Source organism: Myotis nattereri (genome assembly GCF_964212035.1).
Source record: "Myotis nattereri genome assembly, chromosome: 1".
NCBI classification, from domain to species: domain Eukaryota; kingdom Metazoa; phylum Chordata; class Mammalia; order Chiroptera; family Vespertilionidae; genus Myotis; species Myotis nattereri.
In genome coordinates, this window is record NC_138075.1 from 229,716,884 (window position 1) to 229,737,830 (window position 20,947).

The 20,947-nt window shown below is 48.0% G+C and overlaps 1 protein-coding gene across 9 annotated transcripts in view; it reads right to left on the minus strand.

Moving 5' to 3' along the window:
* The window catches only part of ADD1 (adducin 1), a 77,261-nt gene that overhangs the window by 8,577 nt on the left and 47,737 nt on the right, over positions 1-20,947 (minus strand). For 5 of the 9 annotated variants that reach the window (XM_081091903.1, XM_081091908.1, XM_081091902.1 and 2 more), the window contains exons 3-12: positions 20,041-20,203; positions 15,158-15,309; positions 11,464-11,544; positions 11,069-11,218; positions 8,869-9,012; positions 8,670-8,768; positions 7,624-7,800; positions 3,422-3,670; positions 849-950; positions 400-489 (exon numbers count right to left, since the gene is read on the minus strand). In XM_081091903.1, the coding sequence (XP_080948029.1) occupies positions 400-489; positions 849-950; positions 3,422-3,670; positions 7,624-7,800; positions 8,670-8,768; positions 8,869-9,012; positions 11,069-11,218; positions 11,464-11,544; positions 15,158-15,309; positions 20,041-20,203 (1,407 nt within the window). Of the gene's footprint in view, positions 1-399; positions 490-848; positions 951-3,328; positions 3,671-7,623; positions 7,801-8,669; positions 8,769-8,868; positions 9,013-11,068; positions 11,219-11,463; positions 11,545-15,157; positions 15,310-20,040; positions 20,204-20,947 lie in introns of all 9 variants that reach the window. The other 4 variants (XM_081091901.1, XM_081091905.1, XM_081091906.1 and 1 more) reach the window with 1 other exon arrangement.

Here is a 20,947-nt window from a genome sequence, read left to right on the forward strand (position 1 = left end):
TTACCTACCCTGCAGTTACGTGCGCGGTTTCAGAGGCAACTACGGACACAATTACCTTCAAGGGGCCCCGACACTGTCCCTTTATAGAAACGTGGGCCACCGTGGCCACAGACGGGCACCAGGCAGCGCCCTGCTCAGGCAGCAACGTGGATGGGAATAAGCCCGCCGAGCCCCGGAGCCCAGCACTTTACACGGTGTGCAGCACTCAGACCGGGCGGGTGGGTCCCCGGGCACCGTGCCACCCGCACAGGCATGCACTGCACCGAGCGCTGGAGGGGACACGCCCCGGGCGTGCTCGTGCTTGGCCTACGACTCAGGGAAAAGTGCCTGTGATTGCTCATCATGAAGCTTTTTCACAAAGACTGCGTAAGAATAACAAGACTAATTCCCAGTTCTCACCTGGACGAGGCTTCTGTCCATCACTACACCACACAACACCTGTGACTGGGGGCCAGCCGTCTTAATGTCCTGCAGGTTCTGCTCTCGGATCTGAGGGCAGCAACAGGAGGAACACATCAGCAGCATGCCCACACCTTGCCCGCTCGGTACTGCCTGGGTCTGAAGGGAGGAAGGGCCCATTCCTACGTCCTTCCCCTTCTGGTGACGTGGGCAAGCGCTCACTCACTCGAGGGCACACTCCCTACGTGTCCCTCTTACCGGGACACTGTGAACAGTCCAAGGTGAAGGCTGCTCACGGGCCACAAGTGCACAGCACGGGCGCACAGAGGGGCCGCAGCTGCAGTCATGGGGCAGCAGAAGTCCTCAACGCGCGCACGCGCTCTCTGCCCTGCAGCAGCCAGCACCCCGTCCACCCACTGCAGCCTCCGCCTCCGCACACGAGTACGCACCTTGTTCCTCATCTCCTGGACCTCTTTCGGGTTTGTGTTCAATGGAACGAACAGGTTAGGGACAGCAGAGGTGGAAGTTCTATGTCCATCCTCTTTAGTCCACTGTAATATCAAGAAGAGTTAAAATGTCAGAATTGGGACGGCAACAGGTGGCACCAAGCACCCAATCTGTCCAACTGATCTCACATCTGGTCATGCACTGAGCATCACAGAGGATGAACCAATGACCATACCCTGTGCCACCGCAGCGGCTGGAGGGGGCAGGAGCATGTCCAGACCGAAACCAGGAATGGCGGAGGCCAGAGTCATGACGACCGGCCAGAGCCACTGAGAAAGCCCCGCTGAAATGTGGGGTCTCACATGGACTGACGAGAGCTGAGCCCCTAACTCCCGCAGACTAGCCAGTGGGGCCCTTCAGAGCACATTGGTTCACCGCTCTGAGCATCGTCAACACCAAAGCCAGCGGGAAGCATGAGATGACAGGGTCATGGAAAGCAATGTGATGTGCTACCCAGAGGGAGGGAAGACTCGCATTGGAAGGCAAGAGTGGGCATCACCAAAGTGTTGCTTTAAAATAAACTACAGCATCAGAATGCACTGTTTGCATAGCTATTCCAACCCAAGAAAATCGTGGAATGAATGCTTAGGCACCTGGGGAAGATTTGGTGATGTCGAATATTTTATATAACTTCATACTCTGAGTGTTACAAAAATATCCCACAGGAGCTCGGAGCGCTGGGATCCTTACTAGAAGGCCGTCTTAGGCAGCGGGCACACTGCCAGCACCCTGCGCCTTTCACTTTTTTTTTAAATTTCCAATCAGATATGACCATTTTCATCACATTGTAATTGGGAGGATGAGGAGGCGCTGAGTGTTAAAACAAGCCCACCTCCGAGAGCAAATGTTATTCTTTTCGGGGTGTTTTCAAGAGGCACTAAGAGAGCCATAACCGTAAGACGTGGAGAAGCCACGGAGCGATGCTCAGCCACTGCGGGGGCGCGATGGGCGTGCGCTGGGAGGTACTCACTGACGGCATCTTCAGATTAAACAACGCCAGCCTTTCATTAAAGATAATTTCCATCAAAACGGGAAAACGGCAACCTCAGGAGCGTGACACTATCACTGTAAGTGAACATACCCACCTGGGCGCAGGTACGGGCGTGTCAATCCAGAACAAGAAACACATCGCAATGCTGCCCAGGGCCTCCCTCCACACACACTGACTAACACGCCCGACTCGCTTCACACTTTTTCACGCTAAGAGTACACGTAGCTCAAAGCTGCTGCCACACACACACTTCGGGAAAACTCGGCACAGCCTCCGGCACATGTACTGACAGCAGCAGAGTCGTTCGGGCCCACTCCCCTGAACAAGCAACATCAGTAAAAACGAAACAAAGGCCACGAGAAAAGAAAAAAAGGGAGAGAGGGGCAGAGGGGAAGGAGGGGGGACCGGGGGCGAGAAGGAGAGGAGGCCGGGCTCAGCACTGGGCCTCTGCCCGTGTGGGCGGCATGTCGGCTCAGGGGCACAGAGGCTCTCACCAACTGTGCGCCAGGAAAACGCCAGCCACCTGGAGACAGGCCTCTTTTTCGACACGTCTACGAAGTAAGAGCGTTATGAGGGGAGCCGTTCGCTGCCTGGGGCCCCCGAGTCTGGGCCCGTCTCGCCTGCGCTACACACCACCGTGCAGCGGTGGGTCTGTGCCCGCTTCCGTGTGCGCGCAGGACTCCACCGCAGGAGCACGGCTGTCCCGGGCTCGGTGCGGGGCCGTGAAGACCGTCTTCACAGAGGCGGCTGAGGGCCGGGACCTGAGGGCGGCTCAGGGCTGGTGAACACGGGCGTGAAGCACGTTGGCAGCAACCCTCTGTCGCTGGTGCCCGCGGTGGCCTGCGCTGCACTGGGGTCATGCCGCCCCCGGCAGGAGTCAGAAGACTCCGCGATGGCGGTCTACTCACATGCACAGTCCATGCAGGAGGCAGCTGCTGAGAGCGTTCGGAGGCTTTGGGACAGAGCAGGGGAGGCTAACGAGGAGGACCTGGCCGGCCGAGAGTAGGCCGGGACCCAGAGGAGAAACTGCTTAAGAAAACACTCGAGACGTTAAAGAACAGTTAGTGACTTACTGAAACCACCGGCATTCACAACACTGAACAACAGGCTATGACTGAACTGCCTTTTGGTGCGTGAAGTAGTAAGATTCCCTGAGGACAGTGTGAGTTCGCCGGCAGCTCCTGGGTTTAGGTTAATGCACACGTTAGGTGGACCTTTGGCTACGGACGCACTAGGTAAAGAGGCAGTCACTGGGGGGGTCAGTATCTTAAGCAGTTTCGAGCAGAGAGGAGCACTGGTTCAGATACAGACGGTGAAAGGGAAGGCTCGCCTTCAGTCGGGGCCGCAGGGCTGGTTCCCAAAGCCTCCGAAGCCCCAGCTGCCCCACTTGCTCTACATCATCTAACTAGGAACAGTAAGGTAGGCACAGACCAAGCAGTTGGTAATACAGCTTGGCACGCAGACACCGGACGAGAGAGACTGCAGCAAGGGTTTCACGTGATCGTGTGTAATGTTCGTCCACACCTTAGTCGACTTGGGGCTGCTTCCGTTCTGCCCTTCCTCAGAGGCATCGCCGCCCCGGCCAGAGTTCAGCCATCTTGTCTTCTCTCGTTGCTGCTTCTGAAAACTGTGTCTGAGAGGAGAGCAAGTGCCCGAATCACCGTCACTAGCAAAGGAGTAGCCTGTGACGCTAGCGGGAGCCTCCACGTCGCTGTATTTCTTAGACTTCTCTCTCAGAGCCGGGTATCGGTAAGGGTAGCCAGTTCTGTAACCCTGGAGACCAAGAGAGTGAACAGTCACTAGTCCACGTCTCAACACAGAGCTCCTCAGGGAACGCTGTGTGGGATCCCCCAGAGGCTGCACGCAGGCACCTCCAACTCAACGACTGCACCCCAAGTACAAGCCCAACCTAAAGGCGAAGACGTTCACCAAAACAAAGGCCCTGCAAGCCAGCAGCAGCCCCACTGCTAACAGCCCCCACTGGAACCAACCAGGAGTCCGTCGGCAGGGGCGTGAGGCATGCTCACCATGGACTGGGAAGCGGCACGAGAAGAACTCTGCCCCAGCGAACCTGAGGATGGTGCCGAGGGAGACACCAACGGGAAAGGGGGTGCTGCCTGATCCCATTACGATGGATGGTGTCACCCTTGGGCGGAGTAAGTGGCTCTCAGAGGGGACGGGCCTTCTGAGGTGCTGGTGCTGGTTTCTGATTGGGTGTTGATTCCACCCAGTTTTTTAAACTAATAAACTGAATACTTAAATAGGTATACTCTCCTGTTTACTGTATTTCAATAAGTTTAAAATTTTTAAAAACCTGGCTTACTTGCTGTTGGCGACAATACAGACTTTACTCATCAACCTACCGAATGCTGAGGTCCCAGTTTAGACGCCATGATAAGCTCCAGGGAGGACCAAACAAGCAAGCCTCGTGGCAACTGGTTCTGACAAGATGACTGTCCCACTGACACTAACTTCACATTCAGTTCAACCCTGACTCTGCCTCGTAGCCATTCAATCTGCTCTGCCGCCCGCCCCGCCCCCACCACCACCCCCGGCCCCGTGCAGGACCAGCCTATTTGCTGGTCCCACAGGCAGCATCCCCAAGGCAAGGGTGGGTATCAGCCCTCCTGTCTGTGCGTAGCTTGGTGATGCGCATGGCCCGCCTCCTGAAGTGCCCTCCCTGCTGCACTGTGGACGGGCCCTGTGCCTGGCTCCTCACCAGTGGAACTGGCAGTGACAGGATGCGGTAGATGAGTGTGGTGCCCATCCTGAGTCTCTGTGAACTACGGTCTGAGGAAGCAAGCTGCCATGGCCACTACAGATGGAAGAAAATGGACTCTGACCACCACCTGAGAGCCTGGCAGTGAGGCCTCCCCCCGCTGAGCCTGCCAAGAACCCGGCCCAGCTGACCCCGACTGCTGGCAGCCTGTGAGCTCAGCTGCCCCTGCACTGTGGACCCACAGCCTCGCATCTGGATCAAGTCCTTCCCGGCCGCTTCACGGGGAGCCAGAGGCTGGGGCTGCAAGGAGTGCAGGGCGGTCACGAGGCGGGCCGGCGCCACTGGCCGATACGCCAGCAACATGCACTTCCTCAGTCTGGGGATTCCCCTTCCTGTGGGTGCTGCTTCCCTGTGCAGGGCCACCTTCATGACCAACCATCCTTTAACACATTAAGAAAAGGACGGCAGTAGTCCCTGCGCTGCTGCTGCCTCCTCCTCAGTCCTTGGGAAGAGGCGATGCTGCCATTTCCCGCTCGGAGATGCTCACACTCGGCCGAGGCTAACACGATGACTCAGCCAGGAAGACTGTCTTCGGAAAACACTGGCTTACTCATCACACGTCCTCTTGCTCGGACGGCCAGGACGGAGGCATCTCCAGGCCTCAGGATAGACCACCGGGCCTCCACACAATTCTACCCTCCCAGCGTGTGGGTTTGGTCTGTATTCTTCCCTTTAAATGCCGTGAAACCAAAATTAGAGGCAATACACAGACTTCAGATCTATTATATGGCTAAGTTAAAAATATGGATTCCTGCCTGGCTGGTGTGGCTCAGTGACTGAGCATCGACCCACACACCAGGAGGTCACCAGTTCGATTCCCAGTCAGGACACATGCCTGGGTTGTGTGCTCGATCCCTAGTCGGGGGCGTGCAGAAGCAGCTGATCGATGTTAATGCTTCTCCCTCATCGATGTTTCTACCTCTCTCCCTAAAGTCAATAAAAACATTTAAGAAAAAAAAAAATGGATTCCTTTCTTCCTTGAGAAACTGGCACTGTATCTTGCTTTTGTGGGATTGAGCATTTCTTCTGTGTGTGCTGAAATGAACTCTCACAGTGTGAGGATCTCTAGCTGCTCTCTAACCTATTCAATGACTAGCAAACATATGACTGCTGAGGATGCTAACTGAATCCTGGACTGTGATCAGTGGTCGCTGTCCAGTTTATTTCTTATAAAGCACGGGGCCTGCTACTATCAGAAACAGTCACAGATCCGCCCATAAGAAGGCACTGGAAGCCTTGCGGTGCTGAAGGTCCACAGCTCAGCCTCTCATCCTCTAGCTTCCTCCCCTATCAAATCAGAGTTACTGCCCAATTTAGATTTTCTTCTCCATTTTCCAGAATGTACTGAGTGCACAAGATGGGTGGCTGCTGTTCTTCATTCTTGTCCTCTCTCCTGTTCTCCACTTACTTTTAGGCACAAGCGAGTGAAACGTCCAAGTGTTTGCCAGGAGGAGAGAAGGGCTATAGGACTGGGCCACCGCTGCCCCGCGCTCAAGCCCTCTCCAGCTGCCTTTCCTGAGGCTGCACACCCCTGGTCTGCCGCCTGACTCCAACGTCCTTCCATCTCCTCGGTGAGCGGTTCCCTGTCCTGCTTCCCTGACCAACCCTGGCCCATGAGTCTCTGCCTGCAGCTCTCGGCGTGCTGCCAGGGCGCAGAGCGCAGTGCTGGGTTGCACCTCCCTGACTAGGGCAAGAGCCATGTCCTGTTCATGGCTACAGGCTCAAGAGCAGATGGTCAGTTAGTGCAAACCATCTTCACCGAGCACTGAATTCAGAAGTTAAGGAAGACTCTGCCCTCTGCTCCCTCACTGACCAAACCCACTCTTGTGGACACAGCCCCTGGGCACACCCTGAATCAGATCCATGAATTCTTTGTTTTCCACAATCTTCAGGAAAGGTAACCCTCTTGCAGCCACCCGTCCCATGTGCGGCCTCTTCCAAAGGTTGGACCGTCTTAAGTGAGGCTGGACGGTGTCCCAGTGGGGCTGGGACACACCCACACAAGGACTGCAGCCCTTCCCAGCGTCCCTTGTCCCACACGGCAGGACAGGTCCTCACGCCTACCAGTAGGAAGGGCATCTGAGAGGTGACAGCGCAGCATGAAAGGGCCCCTCACAGAGCCATCTGCCTTACAGAGCCATCTGCCTTACAATGTGGCGGCTCCGACCCTACAGACTTGTTCTGAGTAATTAAAGACCATGTCAAAGGCAGAGGCGGACCTGGAGGCACGTTCCCATCCCCACCGCTCTCTTCAGTGCTGCTGCAGCCTCTGCTGTGATGCCCACCTTCGCCCAGCTCAGCCTGTCGTGTTTCTACCTGTCCTATGAGGTCATTTCCAAGTGCCATCTTCTACCTAAAGTGTTCTCCCTGATCTGTGAAAAAGGATGAAGGCCTTCACTGAAACCCCACATACTAGTGGACCACATCCTGCCATGTCCACGCAGAACCCCTATCACGCCAGAGCACCCCCCTCCCCGCCCCACTGTGTCTGGGCTCAGGCCCCTGCAGTCAGGGCGAGGCACACAGTGAATCAGCAGCAAATGTCTGTGGAACAGTAATTGGCCTCCAAACACCTAGAACTTCCTGTTAACACCAACAACAAAAATCCTTGCCGACTGCTTTCAAAGCCCCCTGCAGAGCGTGAGTGTGGGAGGAAGGCGCTGAGCCACCCTCCGCCCAGAGCTGGCGGCCTGCAGTAGAGCAGGGCGAGTCCGTGCTTCTGTCCCCACAGGGCCCCAACAAGATTATCTTTAAAAAACAAAGAAGTTCTCACTCTACTTTATGGTGATTTAGCTTAGAAGTGCTGCTGGGTGATTTTTCAGGAGCAAGTGCTCAGATGCTGCATGAGGACAGCAACTCCACCACACTACCTCACTGGTGCCCAGTCACCCACACACCTGAGCTTTAGAAGGACACCATTATCACGCAGTGGTAGCCACGTCCTTACCAGGTTATCGAGCATCCGCATGAGGGCTTCAAACTCCTGCTCACCGATCAGCCACTTGGGAGGCGAGGCGGTGCTCTCCCCTGACGGGGCCCCCAGGGAACGGGATTTGGCTTTGTACTTCCCCGGATCCAGGAGGACTAAGTTGTCTGGCCCTCCTGCACTGGCCAGAGTTCGAACCTTTTCAAAACAAGCAAACATTACAGTCTGAGCTCCTTACTGAGAGCACAGGTGACTGTGGGAAATCACGTACACAGAGATGTCAAACCCCTAAGTGTAAGAATGAGAAATGTAGAATGGACAGTGATAGACTAATCACAAGGTTATGTTCAGCCCTGGCCAGGTAGCTCAGTAGGTTAGAGCATCACCTCGATACACCAAGGTGGTGGGTTCTATTCCCAGTCAGGGCACATACAAGAATCAGCCAACGAATACATAAGTAAGTAGAACAACAAGTCCATCTCTCTCTCTCAATCAATCAATCAATCAATATCTTAAATGAATACATAAACCCATAATAAATTTTTAAAAACAAGGTTATTTTCAGAAGTTTTTCTTTAGCCTGACAAAAACACTGGGCCCACCTACTTGGAGGAGAAATGTAAACTACTTCTCAAGAGCGTAAGAAGCAGAACGGGGAGGAAGGCATGGCTGCACAGACGCAGGTCAGGAGAACAAACTTGGGGCTGGGCAGCACTTGCCACCAAGTGGCTTAAGTGGCACTTACGGCCGTGAGACTATGGCAAGTTTCTAGCTCTCTGCACCTGTTTTTTCAGAAGGAATGCCACGAGGGTCAAATGAACCCCATGTAATAACATATGTAACGCACCTGATACAGGGGTTGGCACACACTGTATCCACAGTACTCCATAAATAAAAACTACCATTTGCCAAACTAAATCAGTGAAATGGCATCTGCCCTGTTCGATTTCCAAATCCATGAGCTCAGAGTTGGCAGAGACTGCTCCAAGACTCCCCCTGCCAACCAGCATCAGAGGTTCTGGGAACCTGCAAACCCGAGACCCCCGCAGACGGCACGCAGCACCGACCTGGATCTCACATGCAACCACGAGGTTGTGGATGTAGTAGAAGGCCTCCTCGACGCTCTCTCCGACGGACACCAGCCCGTGGTTCCGGAGAATGAGGACCTGAGGGGAACACGAGAGCTCCATGGAGCTAAAGACACTGATGCTTTCTCTCTCTCCTCTTCCCTCCATAATTTAAATGCCAGGTTACATGCCTACTGACCTTGCTTTTAGGACCCAAATTTTTCTGGATTAAAACCTTTTCCTCTTCATCAACCAAAATCCCATGGTAATCATGATAAGCCACCTCTCCAAGGGAAAGTGCCTCCGGGGAGATGGGCAAGAGCCCACATTTCATCGCAGAGACCTGGAGAACAAGCAGTCACACTGAGCGAAAGCCTCGCTGACTGATGACAGGGTAAGTCTTTCCTCGAAGAAATACAAAAGTGGAACAGAGTTAACTTTGTTCTCTTCTCAGAAATAAATGAACCCATGAGCTTAAAAAAATTACTCTGGGGCTTAGTGCAATGCACAGTTAGAAATGCAGACTCTCACTCAGCTGGGAGAGCCCAAGAGGAAGCCCACATCTTTCTGGATTTCTCCACACTGATGCTAATGCTCTGTGAGCTCAGACTGGATGACAAGGGAGCCCCGGATCTGTGAGGACAGGCAACGGCCTCCTCTGAATGCACCAGAGAGCATGGCAAGTGCTCTACGGCTGTGTGCACAGGTTAGACTGCAGGTGAGACCAAAACACCTGAAAATCAGATCAAAGCAAATTTGTAAAAGTTGAGGATAATTATACTGTACAATTTCTTTACATTTATTCAGGTAAAAAACAACAACATCTAAACCCTGCAGGTGTTGCCCTGCAGGTGTTGCTCAGTGATTGAGCATCAACCTATGAATCAGGAGGTGGTTGTTCAATTCCTGGTTAGCACATGGCTGGGTTGTGGGCTCAATGCCCAGCAGGGGGCGTGCAGGAGGCAGCTGATCAATGATTCTCTCTCATCATTGATGTTTCTATCTCTCCCTCTCCCTTCCTCTCTAAAATCAATAAAACTATATAAAAAGACAATACCACAAAAAAGGCAATATAATATTTAATTCCTTTCACAGTATCAGCTTTAAGAAATTTCCTTACCTACAAGAAGAAATTTCCTTACAAAGTAAACTTTTGATAGTTTTTGAAACAAATTACATGCTAGCTGCTTATAGCCATATTCGCAAAGATACCTCTCCGATGGTTCTTGGGTTTTAAGAAAAAATCACATCCTTCAGAGAATGTGATACTTAATAAAACTGATGTTGACATCAAGAACCACATATTCGAAGTAAAATAAACCAGGTCACTCACTCACCTAAACAAACCAACATGCATGACATTAAAACATCAAGAGATTAAAAATCAAGCCCTAGCCAGTCTGGCTCAGCATCAGCCCTCGGACTGAAGGGTCCCAGGTTCGGTTCTGGTCAAGGGCATGGACCTCGGTTGCAGGCTGGATCCTCCTGCGCCAAAGGGGAGGAGGGGGGAGGAAGGGGCGTGCAGGAGGCAACTAATCGATGTTTCTCTCTCTGCGTCTCTCCCCCTCCCTTCCACTCTCTCTAAAAATCAATGGAAAAATATCCTCAGGTGAGGATGAACAAAAATAAAAAATAAATTTAAAAAAGATATTAAAATTCAGCATTATTGAATCAATTAGATCATCTATTGTACAAACAGGCCCATGAAGTCACTAAAGTATGAGACTGGTGATAAAAAGCCAATTCTAGACAGTGTTTCGTTTTCACATGACTGTCCCTGCAACTGGAATGCTCATTTTCAATCCGAGAGGCCTGGGCTTTGTCAGGGTAACCCGTGCACACAGCAGGACGCAGCTGGGTGATGGGCTGGGCAGGCCTCTGGGGGGCTGTGGGCTTGGAGGCCTGCTCTCCACAGCCGGCACTACTGTGCCCTCCTGCCCCAAATGCCTGCCTTCTTCTGACTTCCCCAGTCATGATGCAGCCTGGGTTCCGGGGGCTCCTCCCCGACAGCCCATCAGCACCCTCCAGGCCCTCGAGTCCCACTAACCCTTTCCTGAGCCCACAGCACCCTTACTTACCACCCATCCTGCCTTCCCTCTTCTCAAAGGCTCTGTAAGTTCACTGCTGTCCTGCACTTCCCAGCAGTGTTCAGCACACTGACATCTGACCTCCACTGCCAACACGCTCTAACTTTCTAATATGGAAGTCTAATGGGCATTTCAGACCCCTTAAAAGAAAAAAAGTATTTTAAGAAAGTCAAACTTAGTGAGTAAAAAAATATTTTAATCCAACTAAGTTAGGTCTAAGGACTTATTTGCAACAAGAGGCACTTCCAGGGAAATGTGCAGAGCCTCTCACTAAACAACTACAAACTGCAGGGGGAGTGCGAGGCCACTCACCGCGGCCCCTGCCGGCGTGTGAATATGGACCACACACTTCACGTCCGGCCGCGCAGCATAGATCGCCGAGTGCAGCGTGAAGCCAGCCTGATTGACTCCTAGGTTAGTGCTTCCACGGTCTACAACATCTCCTTGCAGATTGATTTTCACCTGAAGATGAGGAAACAAAAATTATCAATGTCAAAAGGACTTCCAATTACCCTAACTAAAAATTATTTAAACCAAATGTTAGTGTTTATAACTACTTTTAAAGGTTTTTCTTTGAATTAATCACGCAAAACACTAGTTTCTCTTCTTCCTTAGGTTTTCTATGTCTAACAGGATTAGAAGGGGTTTATAATTAAGTAACGTGACCTACACAGTCATGACGCCCGAGAGAGAAAGGACATTCTTACCAAACTGGATGCAGTCACTTCACTGTAGAGAAGCCCAAAAGGTACAATGAGGAAGTGTTCCTGCTCGGAGCTCACTCTGGTCTGTGGGGACATGACAGAGTTAGAGCAAAATTCAACTGAAATTATTTGTATCTCTTTGAGGCCACAAACTCACAGGCTTATCGAACATCTACACAATGTAGAGCTGTTACTGCGGTCATGTGTCACGTACATGAAGTGCAGCTTGGTCACATTCATGGTAACTGACCAATGGCATGCACAAAGACGGTCACTCCTCAGGTAATGATAATGAAAACTAAAGCTCACTTTCTAAAAGTCAAACAGATTTGTCTTTAGAACGCAAAACCTGCAGGACAACAAACAATCACAAAAGCACACGTAGGAGAGCGCTGCATTGCTGCCTGAGCACGCTCAGAGCCCCTGTTGGTGTACAACATTCCCTCAGACCAATGTTGGATGACTGAGCCATTTCCCACCTACTGTTTGACTCTAAAAATGTTTCATTATTGTCCTACCTGGCTTGGCTCAGTGGATAGAGCATCGGCCTGTAAACTGAAAGGTCCCAGGTTTGATTCTGGTCAAGAGCACGTACCTCGGCTGCAGGCTCCTCGCCGGCCTAGGCCCTGACTGGGGCACGTGCAGGAGGCAACAAATCAATGTGTTTCTCTCACATCGATATTTCTGCCTTTCCCTCTCTCTTCTACTCTCTCTAAAAGTCAATGGAAAAATATCCTCGAATGATTAAAATAAAAAAGAGAGAGAAAAACAAATTAAAATTAAAAATATATATATATTATTATAGACAAGGCTATAGTAAATGTATTTGTGTATCGTGTTTTCTTCTTTCACTTAGCTCCTTAACATTATCTCTAAGAGTGTGCTTAACAGATCTACATATTTTAGTGGGAAAATCTTATAATATACAATTTTCTGAGTCTGAAGCAAAGAGAAAGTGCTAAATACAGATGTAGAGTAACAATGGGAAAAGAACATTTCAGTCACTTTTCTGGTCCCTGGTGGACGAGGGCCGGCTTTCCTGCATGTCCTCCCACACGACGAATGCCCCTTCTGTGTACAAGGAACAAACTCTAAGGTCACACATCTTCAGGTCACTCGCTGGAAATCAGTATCTCTGGCAAAGACAGGCATCCCACCCCCGAAGCACAGTGCCCTGGTCACAAAGTGGGCTCCACACCATCTTGGAGCTGAGCCGAGATGAATTAAGGTTTTTCCATAAAAACCCTGCATCAGCCAACTGCCACCAAGAGAGGAAACCCAGCCCATATGCCAATTGGGCAACCCTGTCTCTTGACACCAACGCTTCTTTAAATCCAATGCGATCTTAAAACAGATCGAATTCAGACAAGTGTCTCTAACCCTCTAACACCTGTTAGCATTTCTCAGTCTCTTTAGCAGAAAATCCCATGGTACTTGTTCAAAGAAAGGGCACAATGACCTGTTAGCACCTTTGATTACACTGATAAATACTGCTAATAGTTCTTTTCTGTTAAGTGTCTATATGAGAACACCTAGATTGTAACAAAAAAGGATGCCATAAATAATTTAAAAACACAAACTTTCCTCCTCAAAGATTCTCTAGTTCACAAGATAAAGGAAATGTTCTGGTAACTTCAATTTAATTTTTACTCAGTATTTAGTCCCAAAGTCCCAAATAATTAAGGGGGGAGGGGAGACACAAGCAATTGAAGCAATTCAACCTTCTTTACATAGCATTCATAACAGGACTAGTGATAAACATTTTTAAACTTCCAAAGAATGAGACGATGTTATTAAAGCTAAGGATTACATTTCCTCTTATAGCTGTACCATTTCACATTACATCTCTACACGATGCCAGCCACTGTCACGCAGACACAGGAACAGAGCTGGCAGCTGTGGAGGGCTAACTGGACACACTGACCAACCATCAAAAGGCCCATGGAGTTCTGTGGGACAGTCTAACTGGGATAGACTTTCAGCTCAGCTGGGGGTTTCACGCAGTCGTTCATCAGAGAGTATGTGTGCGTCTACTCGGTGCCCAGCACAATTCCTGCCCCTGGGCACACACAGCACAAGACACACAGGGACTCCCTTCAAGGGGCTCATACAGACCGAGGGCAGGTGTGGACGACGGACACAAATGTAAAGTATGGCTGAGGTCACTGCTACGGGGAGAAACGAAGGGGACGAGTTGGGAGGGGTGACATTCTACAAACATGACAGTGTGGACACGACAGGGTCAGGTTTGCATTTGGAAAGTTCACTTTAGGGCCACATGGAGAAGAGGCGGGAGGGTAATTGGTATCTCTGGCAAAGACCCATGTCCCATCCCCGAAGCACAGTGCACTGGTGACAAAGGTGGGCTCCAGGCCACCACCTCCAAGATTCAGCGTTCCTTAAGTCCAGATTGGAGCCGAACTAAACACCACAGGTCCAGTCCACATGTAAAAAACATCTCCGTGTGTGTGTGTGCGCGTGTTGAGTAGGAAAAAAGGGCAAAACAATCCAAATGGCTGCTAACACTGCTGTCTCAGGGGAGAGGAGAGTAGTGGCAGTTACAACTCTTCTTTAGACATCTGTGTAAGGAACACTTGTTACTATAAGCAGGAACTGTATTAGTAATTTAAAATATCCAATAAAAAAATAAATGAAAAAACGAAGATTGGAACAAGTTTAAAAATCAAAAGAAGGAAACAATTAAAGAGGCTACCTCCACAGAAGAGAAAAACAACAAACCAACCCCCGACAGTGCACTGGGAAGCGAACGCGGCAAAAAGGGAATGCAATTCCAAGGCAGGAGGTCGTGTCTGGGCAGAGACAGGGACACTGAAGCGGGGTGAGGAGTAGAGAGTGGGTTCAGCAAGGAGTTCCCATCTTCTCTGTGACACCACAGGGTCACCTGCTGGGTGCAGGAGGTCAGGAATTTCAGAGAGGAAAGCACAGGAAACGTAAGTGAGCTTATGAGAGATGGTTGCCTACAGCTGCCAGGCAGTGGGGGGTCCCCTGGAGACCCGGTTGCAAATGTATGGAGATGGCCAGGGGCTCTGCTGTGAAGCTCTCTGCAGGCAGACCTGGCTGCTCAGGTCCAGGGAGGGAGAGGACGGTGTTGACAAAGGGCTCCTGAAACGATGGACCCTGAACCCCTGCTTGACAGCACGGGGAGCAAATATGGGCAGACGGACTGGCTGTAGAAGGGAAGACCCACAGAGGCAGGGCTTGTTTCATTCAGTGATGGAACCCAAAGTGAGAACAACGTTTCGTACAGAACAGTAAATGCTTACAGCAGACGCCCAGTAAATAATGATTGTCAGAATGAAGTGAAGAAAATAAAGGTCCTGATAATGTCGAAAAATGGCTAAAACTAGAGTAGCTAAAGAAGTAAAATAAGAGATGGGAAGAAAATAGCTCCAGTCTTAGGTTTTTAAGCATAAAAAGATTTTTAAAACTGCCTGCATTTGGCAAACACTCATTTATGAAGTCAGCACGCAAGAGAGGAGTTCTAAAGAATCACTGTTCTCATCATTTTCATTCAAACTGGCGAGTCCTCAGATTACTGGCTCTGCCGTCAGGACCAGAGGAAGCTCTTCCAAGCTTTACTTGAGCTCAGTGGCTCCCTCTCCTCCCAAACAGAAGAGGTGGGAGCAGACGCACGCCAGTCATTCACCAGCCAGTGACTATCTCCCCCAGTACTCACGGTGATATGATTGTAGATCAGCTGAGACCACCCGAAGAGATCGGCCAGTCTGTAAAATGCCGCCAGCTTACACCGCAGTAACTTCTCCCCTTTGTCATAGGCAATAGAATCAGATCCTCTAAGGTCGTTCACGGGAGTTACCATACCAAGACCTGAAATAAATACGAAGTGCAAAAATTTAATAAGTCTTACCAAAAGGAAATCAAATAATAACCGTTCCGAGATGTTAATCTTCCATACTACACCATGAGGTCAGTCTCAAAAACTCAAAGACAATTTCATAAAGACCGTATTCCCCAACATTAATACAATCAAGTTGAAATCAATTAACAAAAAGATAGCAAAATAGGTAGGATGCAATAAAGCAAAGCTCAGAAGGAAAGTTATAGTATTAAACATTTATTTTTAAAAACGGTTTTTTTTAATAATCTAGGTTTCTACCTTATGAAACTAGAAAGAGTAAATTAAATCCAAGATGAAAAGAAAATAGGAATAATAAAAGTAAAAGCAGATCTCAAACAGAAAAATAATAGAGTAAATCATTGTCTTGAGATTAAAAATGAAATAAAATAATGAAAACAAAATGAAATACGCCTCCAGGCTCATCAACAAAACACAGCCACGATATCAATTACCAGTGTGAGGAAGTGGAGAGGGGCCATCACTACACATCTTTCAGACATTGAAAGAATAAAGGCCCTGGTTGGTGTGGTTCCGTTGGATGGGTGTCGCCCGGTGAACCAAAGGGTTACCGGTTGATTTCCAATTGAGGCGCATGCCTGGGTTTCAGGCTCAATCTCCAGCAGGGGCGTGTAGGAGGCAGCCGACTGATGTTTCTCCCTCATCAATGTCTCTATCTCTCTTTCCCTCTCCCTTCCTTTTTCTAAAATCAAAAACATTTTTTAAAAAATAAAAATAAAAAAGGATAAAGGGGTAATATAAACAACTATGTCAGCAAATTTTTTAACTTAGATAAAATAGACAAATTGCTTACGAGACACAAGCTACCAAAGCTCACTCAGTAAGAAACAGATATTCTTTTTTTAAAAATATATATATTTTATTGATTTTTTACAGAGAGGAAGGGAGAGAGATAGAGAGTTAGAAACATCGATGAGAGAGAAACATCGATCAGCTGCCTCCTGCACATCTCCTCCTGGGGATATGCCCGCAACCCAGGTACATGCCCTTGACCGGAATCGAACCTGGGACCTTTCAGTCCGCAGGCCGACGCTCTATCCACTGAGCCAAACTGGTTTCGGCAGAAACAGATATTCTGAGTAGCCCTATTTCCAGGCCAAATGACTTCACTGTGAATTCTATCACAAGTTTAAGAAATAATAATACTAGTTCTACACAAACTCTTCCAGAGCACTTTCCAACTGATTCTGCCTGGCCCAGCATTACCTTGACACCAAACCACACAAAGACATGGCATTACAAGAAAAAGACAGACCAATACTTCTCATGAACATAGGACTAAAAATTACTTAACAAAAGTTTAGGAAGTAATCCAGCATTACATGAAAAGAACACATCATGACTAGGGGGAGTTATCTCAAGAATGCAAGGTTAGTTCAGCATTCAGAAACCAATCAATGTACTTTACCATATCAAACTAAAGAGGAACACCAGGAATCATTTTAGTAGATGCAGAACAAGCATGTCAACATCCATTCAAGATAAAGGCTCTCAGCAAATCAGAAACAGAAGGGAACATCCTCAACTTGACAGGAGCATCTGCACAGCCGGCCACCACCATCAGACCTCGTGAGGAAAGGGGGAGTGCCTCCTCAGGTCAGGAACAAAACCGTGTTTTGGAAGATTTTTCAAAAGACAGTGGCAGTAGCAGTATAGTTTTTGAATCTTCTTAAATCTCTATCCCAACCCCACACAAAAACTAACTGGAGCAACTAGGGATAACAAAACCAAACCCCAAAGATGATTTCTACGACACACGAGGTAACGACAAAGTGAGCCCGTGAACCAGAAAATAGAAGGGACAGGGTTGTCACAGGCAGAACGCATATTATCAGCATGGACCATGTGTCAAACCTGAGACTCCCAAAAGAACCAACAAGAACTCACCTGGGCCCTACCTGGTTTGACTCAGAGGATAGAGCATTGGACTGAGGACTAAAGGGTTCAGGGTTCGATTGTGGTCAAGGGCACATACCTACCTTGCAGGCTTGTCCCCCGGCCCTGGTCAGGGTGCGTGCAGGAGGCAACCAATCAATGTGTCTCTCTCGAATCAATGTTTCTCTCATTGTCTCTCCCCGTCCCTTCAACTCTTTCAAAACATCACTGGGAAATATCCTCAATAAATCAGTAAATAATAAAAGAATTCATTAGGAAGCTCAGAGGGCCAGGCTCAGAAGGGCAGCTGAAATCAGAAGGAGCTCCTCACGCTTTCGTCCACGCTACCCACAACTGTCTTTCAGGACAAAGTCTCACACTAAGAAATTCATAGAAATCAAAACCCAAACTGACTACCACAGACCATCAAGAAAAGAGAAGAGAAGAGAAGGAAAACATGGTCCGGATAAAAGCACTGGAGGGAGCAGAACCAGATTTCATTCAATCAGCTGCCATTTTTCAGCACTTCACAAACACAAAACAAGAGGGAGCTCTAGACCCATGACTTTGGAAAAACTTTCCTGAAAACTAATTTCATGTAAAAACAAACAAAAAAATAGCATGCTCACACCATACAAAAATTACTATACAAAAAAGGGCAGAATCACATCCCTACAGACAACGAAAGCACACAAGAAGACACGTCCACAAAACAGGTGAAAATGATAACCTATTATTTCATAACAAGGTAGAGAAAGGCATTAATAACGAAAGTGAAAAAAACAACATTTAATACAATTAGGAAAATAAATAAAATAATAATTTTAAAAATAATTTGCTAAACAAAAAGTTGGAGAAAAATTAAAAATAATTTTTTTTAAATCAAGGAAATAAAAGGGATAAAAAGGATTTGAGGAAAAGGACAATTATAAAAGACAAACCAAGAAAATCCACTATGCACATAACAAAAGCAAAGCAACAAAATACATACTAAACACCAATTCAAGAAAATATAGCTAAAATAGTGCTGGCCAGTATAGCTCAGAGATTAGAGCATCAGCCCTTGCACTGAAGGGTCATGGATTCGATTCCTGGTCAAGGGCAAGTACCTGGGTTCAGGTTTGATCCCTGTTTCAGCCAGGGCTTGTGCAGGAGGTAACCAATCCTGTGGGTTGTGGGCTCGATCCCCAGCAGGGGGCATGCAGGAGGCAGCTGATCGATGTGGATGAATTGATGTTTCTCTCTCCCTCTCCCAACCTCTCTCTCTAAAAATCAATAAAAACAGCCCTACCCAATTTGGCTCAGTGGATAGAGCATCGGCCTATGGACTGAGGGGTCCCAGGTTCGATTCCGATCAAGGGCACATGCCCGAGTTGCGACTCGATCCCCAGTAGGGGGGTATTCGGGGGGGCAGCCAATTAATGATGCTCTCTCATCGTTTATGTTTCTATCTCTTTCTCCCTCTTCCTTCCTCTCTTAAATCAATAAAAATATTTTTTAAATAAATAAATAAATAAAAATCAATAAAAACATATTTTTTTAAAAAGAGGTTAATAGTGAAGAGAGTGGATGACTGGTAAATCTCTGTTTATACCTGTGTGGTGGTTATAAAGGTGTTCATCTTAAAGTCATGTGTGAGTTATACATCATTTGTTCTATGCCATCTATATATGTTATACTTTACAAAAACGGTTAAAATTTGTTTCTAAGTTTAGATTTCTTTCTCCCTTTCTTTTTGTGGTATGACATTCTTAAAATAAATTTTCCTTTACCTCTGATTAGAAGACAATATGCAAGTAACTATATAACATTATTCTTTTCTTATCGAATTCATATGAAATGTCACTGGACTCCATTAAGAATCCCTATGAAAACCTTCCTTAATACTATTTGACCTCAAGAGGGAGGTTTGAGTTAGTAAATTAAATGTCTCTAGAAGTTAGTGAGCTATGACTCTGGTGAATGTCAGTCCACCTCTAAGAACACCATGGAACAGACAGGTAACAGCAAATGCCAGGTGACCTAACGGAAACCAAGCCCTGGTGCTGGTCACTCAGAAGCAGACCATCCACGGACCCACCAGAGCCTGACCCAGGCCCAGTACACAGGGGTCACATCAGCTGATGCTCCAGTGACCCTGGGCTCCACCTTTGACAACTAATCATTCTTTGCTCACATTCTCACATGTACCCAATAAATTCAACATTTTCCCTCTGGCTTTCTGTTGGAATTCTTCTGTTTCTCACTTATTTGCAAGCAGCAGTGAGGAATGGTGGGTAAGAAACGTTGGCCTGACTGAAATGAGTTCAGGCAAAATCAATGTGCTACCTACAACCATTATTTCTGCTCAGTTTAATTCACACAGGGTCTGAAAAGCCACATAAAAAGTCATGTGGCCCAGCTGGTGTGGTTCACTGGTTAAGTGTTGACCTATGAACCAGGAGGTTACTGTTTGATTCCCGGTCAGGGCACATGCCCAGGTTGCAGGCGCGATCCCCAGTAGGGGGCGTATAAGAGACAGTCAATCAATGATTCTCTCTCATCATTGATGTTTCCATCTCTCTCCCTCTCCCTTCCTCTCTGAAATCTATCTATCAATCTATGTATATATAAAAGTCACCTGCCTGAAAAATAAGTCTCACTGGCTCATAAAAGAGGGAGCCCTCTACATTCAAGACATTTTCAGGCTTACAGCCTATTTTTTACTAAAACACATTAATTTTCAAAAAACTCGATTCTATGTATTACATGTATTTCAGGAAATTTTTCCTGGGAAATGACAGCACGTACAGTCAGGAGGTACTCACTCATGTTCAAGGCAGCCATTCCTCCTTGGGGGGCCGCCGGGTAGACACTCGGAGCATTTGTGGTCATAAAGTCTGCAATCTGCTGTAACGCCAGCAGGCCGGTGGGGTTTTTCCCCTTCTTAAACTGTTCCTGTATCATTGACTCCAACTCTTCACAGAAAGCCTAGGAAACAGTAAATTCCAACAGTGAGACACCATTTCCTTTGTGTTTCTGGACAAGGCAAGGGTAACTTTCACGCAGACTGAGTTCCTGTTTGTTTTCATCCAGTCCTAGGGAGGTGGGTGGACACTCTCATATATAACTACTTGAAGCACAAATTGGTACATTCTTTCTGGAAGGAATTTAACAATATAAAAGCTTAAACATTCGGGCAGGCATCCTATTGCCAGGAGTCCTTTCTAAGGAAAACCTAGGGATGTGCTCAAGGCTTATCTGTAAGGATGTTCACCGCAGCAGTACTGACAGAAGGCAAAACAGGTGTGCCCACAGGTGAAAGTGCAGAAGACTAATGAGACGCACGGCCCCACCTCACCAGCAGCCGCCCACCTTTCGGGCCTCACGGACCACAGTCGGCAGCCGCTGCACCTGACAATGGAATGCTATGCACTTTCAACATGAAAGACCAAGGAAATGGCATAAATGTACTCTTGACATATATTTGAGTTAAAAGGTTATAAAGCAACACAACCAGTTCGTTTAAGAGCAGATGCATATGGAAACGGAGAAAGACTAAAATACATCAAAATGCTCACTGTAATTCTGTGACAGAATCACTAGTAATTTTCATGTTCTACTTTACGCTTCGCAGTATTTTCTTCATAATACAGTTTTTAAATTACTTTAAAGTTAAAAAAGAAACCCTAATATATTCACCCTTCATAAATAATCCTAAATTAGGCAGAAAGG